We start from the raw sequence: 7857 nt of genomic DNA on the forward strand, positions 1-7857 counted from the left end.
CTTTTGTTCTAAGAATTCGTTAATATATTTTCTTGGTTTTTCTGTGTAGACAGATTTTTCTTCCTTTCCACTCTATTCTTTTAATGTTTATTTATTTTTCTTGTTTTACTGCACTAACATCTCCAATATCATTTTAAATAAAAGCAATAATATATAGAATCCTTGTCTTATTCCCAATTTAGTAAAAATTCTGCTACAAATTTTCTCTATTAAGTGAGATACATGTTCTAGTTATTTTGTGGGTAAACTTCATGAGGTTAAGGAAGTTACGTTCTATTCTTAGTTTGCTATTCTTAGTTTGTCACAGGACAAACAGTGATAGCCCTTCATGATCTGACCGCAGGAAAGAATGACTGAATGAGGTTTAGTCTCTAAGGAGACACATGAACTACTTGAGGGATAATGTCTTTTAATCCCTGACTTCTCTCTGAAGATACTGATATTCCTTCCAGAACAAGTTCTGATGGAACTCATTTGGATGGTAGGGGGTAGGAAGGAGTTGATATTTACATTTACTCTGGCCTCTGGAGGTAGAGCCTGAGCTAGAGAACAGAAACCCGCAAATCAAGAGACTCACATTACAATCCTGGTTCTGATACCAGCCCACTGTCTGGTGTTGACCAACATGATTGAAACAACTAATATTTACAGGGCTTTTTATCAGGTCTCAGGCTCTCTGATGAGCATATTACATGCTACCTGCTTTGCAACATTGAAGGTTCACAAAATCCCAATGACATGGATATTCTTATTGTTCCCATTTTACAGATGAAGAAAACAAGGTACAGGGTTTAAGTGCCTTGTCCAAGATCACCAAACACTAAGTAGCAGGGCCAGGATTGTAATGTAACTTTAGTGAAACACAACTCCCTGTTAACAATGAATTTTTGTACCAGAGATTCTGCTCTGGGCTTCAAAAATTGCTTACACAAAAGCAAAGTGTGAACTATACCAGGAATAAACAAACTTCCATGCAAATGGGCCTAATCAGAAAAAATTAGAATGTTTGTAATACACATGCTTTTCTAAACATAAATATTTATTTCAATATGGAAGTACAACATCTGCAACTGTACTTTTGCATTTTTTTTACTATTTTCCTGTCACTGAAGTGCTTTACCTCAGGGCTAGAATTTCAGATACTACATCATCACCACTCACTGTGCCATTTATACTCAAGCTTTAAATACATAGTGTCTGAGATAAAATCTAGTTTGGTAGGTGGTAATGAGTTGGCATGTACAGGTAGAGGGAAGGTTGTTGAAGGATCTGGGGATACAAAAGTACCAATATTCAGTGAAATTAGAGCCAGAAAGGAGATTCCTACTTAAACAAGTGGGACAGGGGTGCTATATATGGAAAGGAGTCTGATTGGGATACAGAAAAAGAGGGTCTATGAGATATGACATGAATGAATTACTTTCTTTCTCCACTCCCAGCTTATACATTGGCAAGGTGGAAGTATGTTTTTTTGGGGGGAAGGTGGGGTTGGACAGGCAAATTTATCTCTTGCTGTATTGTCCCATGCTTGTTCAGTAAGAAAAGCTACATCCCTCTCAGTCTGTAACTCATCCCCATAGTGGGAGTTCCTTTATTCAACCTACCAATGTCAGATCTGGCAAGAACTCAGAGAATCCTACTAATGGGACAGTGGGAAGGGGGTTGAGAAGTTCACATATAAGACAATGCATCTGCATTGTTTTATGTCCATTGATCTTATTGGAGTACTGGGATATGAAGACCTGACCTGCTTTTTAGCTATTCCCCAGAAGATAGAAAAGGGAAAATTTTTCAACCCAGTCAAATTTATTAGAGCAAATGAGTTGAGGGGTATTCTGACAAAGAGAAATATACAAACATAGAGCCTTCCTATGCTTTGGATAATAATGAATTACTCATTGACATTCTGAATGTTCTGCCATAGGATTGGCCTCTTCCACAGCCAACAAAGTTCAGCCAGGGTTCAATCTTCATCCCATCATAAGGGAATGCAAGTCCAAGCTCACATCAATCACACCAGGCTATATTATTTATTTATTTCCCATTGCAATACACACGTGCAATTAGCCAATGGCCTTTTTCCCAACTACGCTTCCGTTGGGTTCACAACTTTCCCTAGAAAGAGAATACTCCTTGTGCTTCTCTCCAAAATCAACAACATGAAAGATCTATCAATTTGGATAATAGGGTGTAGGAAAGTGTTTTCAGGCTGATCCGAAAGTTCAACTTCAGGGACAGTTGCAGCTTCAGTTCCCTTTTCACCAATGTGCAGCACAGCCTTATGGGCAGCCTGTGTGGGGAGAACAAATCCTGCGGGTCTCTGAAGAAACAGGAACAGTCTTTGGGAAGGTCTAGAAGTAAGAAAGGGAAAGGAAAGGTGGGGCTGCCCCTTTGCTATACTATGTTGATGGTGCTAGAATATGAAGTTTCCTCTGCTAAATGTAGTCAATCATTGTCTGGCGATTCTACGGCTAGCCATTGGGAAACACCTCATTCACTATGGCCTGCTGCCGCCAGGAGTCACCTCTTAAGCATTCCCTCCTCACACCTCCTTCAGAAATGCATCTCACCAGAGTCACTTCTGATCATTAAGCTGTTCTATCAGAGTAATTCTGGGACGTAAAGGTCAAGGATGGAAGAAACTGATACAATTACTTATTTGGAGTAATGGGAATGACTCTGGAGTGATTCTAGCTTAGGAGGAGTCACACCGCCTCTCTAGGCATCAGATTGCTAATTGGTAAAATAAGAAAGTTGAACCAATTGACTCCTAATTGCCCTTCCAGTTCACACATTTAAGAACTCTAGTTTATCAACTTACATTGGAAAGTTTCAGACCATTGTCCTCTGTGAGTCCAGAAAAATCAGCATTTTCAGAATAGGCATGCTGAATGCCCATCTTCAAAAGTGTGGCTCCAAGGTCATATGTGGCAGAAATGGAAAACTTTGGAACAAACAAGTCAACCCATCTGTGGGAAAAGAGGAAGGGAACACATGGCAATCACCATATCAAGCTTATGATTCTCTCCTTCTCTCTCTCATGATGGTATTATATTGGACTCTGCTTCTTCCCTGAGTGTTGACAACCATTACTATGTAAGTCAATACATGGCACCAAACTCACAGAAGTTATTCTGAAAGGAATGCACTTAGGTACAGCCAATGTTGGACTGAAGCACTGGGAGTAGGGAGATGTAACTCCTTTATAATCAAGAGAAAATATCTTTGGGGTGACGACCAAGGTTGGGGAGCTAGTGGCATGAAGGTTAATGGGTAGCACCCAGGAGCTTCACAGTTTTCTGCCTTGCACTTCCAGTACAGAGTGGCTGCCCAATCACCTTTCAACATCAAAATCCAACCTGTTCTTTGAGCTCTAGTTGGTCTACAGGAAGCCATCAATTTACTAATAGGCTGACTTTGGGGAGCTCATCTTATCTTTCAAGACCAGACTTCCTAATTTGAAAAATGCCAATTATACTGCCTCCTTTGTAGGTTTGTTGATGTGCTTGGATGATATGAAGTATGTAGAATGCCCAGCCAAGGGCCTGGTAGACAGTATTTTCTTGGCATATTCTAGTGATCATACATAGCTGTTGGGTAGTTCAGGGTGATTCTTCTGCCTCTGGGTTTCTGCTGAACTCTGTCTCACCTGCACTTTTATGCCCACCTTCCACCCACACATCCTCTAAGGCATTTACCCCTTCTGTAGTAAGCGGTTCCACTTCTTCAGTGTTTTAGATGACATGGCAGCTTCCACTGACTCCATCTGTCCCTCCTTGGGAAGAACAAAGAGTGCCAGAGCATTCTTGCTGTAGTCCATTTGCAGAACTGTGCAGTTCAATTCCATATCCACTAGGTGATAGTATTGTTCCATCTGGTGCATCATGGGCACTTGCACAGTGGTGGTCTTGTCTATTAAGAAGCTGGAACTGTCTTCTGTCTTGGATGGATCAAAAGGATTTGCCCACTGGGCTTAAAATACAAAGACAAGAGAGGTGTTTATTTTAAACCGGTATCAGTACCAACAAGACCTTTTCCATTAGTGATTTCATTTAGAAATTAGGACCACCACAGAGTTAGGTACCTACAGTCAACCAGTTTTACAAGTGACGGAGGATCAGGCATAGAAAGTCATTTGTCATGGTCTCCCAGTTAACAGGTGGCAGAGCCAGGAATCATACCCAGGGCTGTTGGGCTCCACAGTCTGTGTTCAAAACTACTATACCACACTAAGCCCATCAGAGCCATAGTTTCCTCTTCCATAAAAAGGTATAAGGACATCCAACACACTAGGGAAAAATGAGAAAACCGATCTGTTCTGCAATTTTAGCCAATCTATCTATGTGTGGTTTGTGGCCGACAATTGATTACTCCTCCAAGAAATGTGGCTGACATATACTATAGAACCAGGAGAAATCATTTGAGCACAATACCTTTAGAAAATAGTCACATGATTCTTGTTTCTACAAGCACCAGCTTTAGACTCACACAGACCTTGTTGGGAATATCAGTTCTAAAACTTATTAACTGTGTAAACTTGGGCACTTATGAGGATTGATTGAGACAGTGTGTGTATACCACACATGTCAGATGGTGTTTAGTACACATTGAGTGCATAACACATGGTAAAATTATGTATGTAACATGCCTAAGTATGTACAGCAAGTGAGAATCACAGTAGGCTTTACATACAAATATGTCTACTTGACAAGTGCAAGCTTGTCCCACCTCACCAAATCTTTTGGAAACCATGAATCTTTAGCCAATTATGAGCAAGATGTTCATACCATTGTCACCCACCTCTCTGAAAGGGCGCTCTCCCTAGAAATTTCCTGGACTCATTCACAGAGCTGTGTGTCCATCTTGGAAGATCCAATACTATTCACAGCTATATCCAGTGGAGCAGATCACTGTGGTATGAGGGACACCTACTGATGCCAGTAATAAGAGACCATGAGCTCCCCTCAGCACTCCACCCAAGTATCTGAGCCCTAGACTGAAAATTGACATCTGAAAGTCTTACCTTTAAAGTGAATATAGTTCACTAAGACCATGATGGTGTTTGGCTTGAGGTCTTGAATTAGACCCACAACTTTCCCTTTGGTTTGCATCTCCACATGACTGTTAATCTCCTGCTTGGCTGCAGAAATGTTGGAGAAGTCAGTAGAAAAGACTTCAGTCTCATAGACAGTCTTGACATCATCCAAGAACTTTGCCAGTGGTTTCAGATGCTTGCCAATGAAGAGGGCATTTCCTATCTGCAATTCCAGTTCCTTCTTTGGAAAATTCAGTGAACAGATCAGATGCTGGAAGCCATGCTGGATCTCTACCATTGGAGTGTCTGTGAGGTTGAACCCCAACGTCTCCACAATCTCAGTTTGGGTGCTGCAGCAGGCCCCAAAGGAAAGCATAACCAAAGCTGCAGAAATGCTCACAGGTGAAAAGAAGATGTTCTTATCTGGGGTCTCCACAGTGAACCTCCGGTACAGATTGAATGCAAAGTCAGCATTAATGGATGACATCTTGTAGAGAGTGGCATTTGGTTGGGATGAATGGCAGGCTGTTACTTTGCCTTCAGGTGATGCACAGTGGATTGTAGCATGAAGCCCAAGTACCAAGAGAACCAGATACAGGAATGGTGACATTTTGGAAGGAAGTTAATCTATAAGAGATGAAGTGAGACAACCATTGAGGGAGCTTAGTTGGATGAAACACTCCCTGAGCCAGAGACACATAATAACCACCCACATTGATTAATAAAACAATAGTAAATATTTGATGATGTGCTCATCAGGGGCTGAGCAGGGGTTTCTCTCCCTTGAAAAACAGGAGATGCATCTAGTATGGACAGGGAGTAGGAGAAGTGGCTTGCTGCAACCACGGAAATAATGCCATGGACTGTCATTCAGATGTTATAGCAACATTATGAAAATGCTGTGAGTAAATTAAATTTATGTAAATTGAATCACTTTTTATCTGAACTAGAGGCAGCCTTTTGGAGAGAGGGGATATTCTTAGGTTAAACTAGTACTCCCTCTGTATACATTATTCATTGTAGATTAGAATTTTAGATTTTTTTTCATCTGGCATTTTCTTAAGATAAAATCTATGAGATGAGAGAACACTCGCATCTTCTTTGGCTAAAAGACAAAATGAAAGTAATTTGTACAATATATGATTAGTTGGAATGGACGGGTGGTGGTTTATGGAGCCACGTACAAGGTCATGACCTGAAATTCATGCATTTTGCAATGCATGGAAGCCATAGAGGTATTTTCGAACAACCAGAAAATGAAAGAATAACTTTCTAAATTTTAGATTTCTTTCACCATTAATCTTAGTAACACCTATACAGTCATTTCTAAGTTGTAAGACATCTTAACACTATTATTCTTACACCTATGCATGTTACTTTTAATTATTATAAAGAAAGCCAGAAAGATAAGGTGTAAGGTTCTCTGATCCTGAAAGAGTGCAAAGAAATGGAGTAAAGAAGTCAGGTGTGGAAATCCAATGAAAGTGGACATGTGTGCTTAGAAGGAAGAGGTCTATGAACTCAGAAAAAGGATCCTTCCTCCACCCTCCATCTTCTTCCTGAGTGATCTTACCCTCCGCACTCAATTGCTAGAAACTGTATCTCTCTCAGATTGCTCTCCTGAGCTCCTAGCCATTTATCCAGATTTCTTTTGGATATAACCACCAGGATGGTCCACACAGACCTCAGTCTCAATAAGAAAGTCTCAAAGTTGCCAGATGTAAACATATCATCTCCCTACACCTTAAGCTTGCTCCCTCATCTTCATTCCACATCTCAGTTTATCACATCACTGTCTATAGAGACACCTAAGCCAGATACCTGGGAATAATCCTAGCCTCCTTTTATTCTCATTCCCCATATCTAATGAAGCATGATGTCTTATGAATACTAACTCTTAAATAACTCTCAAAACTTCTCCCTTCTCTTCATTCCTGCTGCCTCTGCCTCTCAGTTCATGGCCTGAGCTACTATATCAGCTCCTAACAGATCACACCATCTCCTATATCCTCCATACCAACCCCCTTTGTTCACCACTCTATCCAATCTCCATATCATCATCAGAGTCCTCTTTCTTTAAAAGTCACTGAGGCTGGTAGAAAGTCAATTATTAGATGACCACACTTAGACCTTCGCCCCTAGAGCCAGGAATTTGGTTTGGGACTCTGACTTGCCAACTTGGTTATTTGGGACTCTGACTTGCTGATAGAGACGTTCAAAGTTTCCAAAGAGAAAAAAAGTACTTACAGCAAATGCCCAAGAATCCACCTGCATCTCTCAGAAAGCAACATCTTTCCATTTTTATAGCATGTCCTGTATTGCAAAACTAGAGCACTCTTAGTTATAAATTAACCCCAGCATTAACCCTGGGATGGTATTTTCAAAGCTGATGTACAAAACCAAGGCCAAGAGGAACAAAGCAAAAAATGATAAGGTTTGAACTTTGAGTGATTGCTTTGGCTGCCAGACCCTTCATGTAAAACAAAAGAGAAAGAGGATTGTCAGAGCTGGAGGGGTTTAAGTCCATGCTGGCAAGAGTGTCTTCAGCAGGCAGAATAGGGGCCATAGGCAAAAGCACCAAGAGGCAGCAGGAAAAAGTTCTCACTATTGGGCCAAACAGCAGTGGGATTGGCAGTTTTTTAAGGGAAAGTTGTACAAAATCAGAGGCTGGGTGATCCTTTCTAACAGGTTCTGTAGAAATTATACATGCATTCGCAGAGGAAATGATGTCAAAGGTAGCTTCCAGCCCTAGACTTCTGATGCTGCAAACATATATGTCTGCTAAGGGGGAAACCAGCCCTGTCTTCTCGTCATTAAAATTC

General features: G+C 40.9%; 1 protein-coding gene across 1 annotated transcript; it reads right to left on the reverse strand.

The window, feature by feature from the left end:
* Positions 1–2007: 2007 nt before the first annotated feature.
* On the reverse strand, positions 2008–7318 carry SERPINA7 (serpin family A member 7). The gene is made up of 5 exons (XM_004064645.3): positions 7283–7318; positions 5024–5662; positions 3699–3972; positions 2822–2969; positions 2008–2290 (listed from the first exon to the last, which is right to left on the reverse strand). Exons 2-5 carry the CDS (start codon positions 5643–5645, stop codon positions 2087–2089), a joined length of 1248 nt encoding a protein of 415 aa, XP_004064693.1. The 5' UTR covers positions 5646–5662; positions 7283–7318; the 3' UTR covers positions 2008–2086.
* Between the last annotated feature and the right edge of the window lie 539 nt (positions 7319–7857).

This window comes from Gorilla gorilla, chromosome X, assembly GCF_029281585.2.
Source record: "Gorilla gorilla gorilla isolate KB3781 chromosome X, NHGRI_mGorGor1-v2.1_pri, whole genome shotgun sequence".
NCBI lineage: Eukaryota > Metazoa > Chordata > Mammalia > Primates > Hominidae > Gorilla > Gorilla gorilla.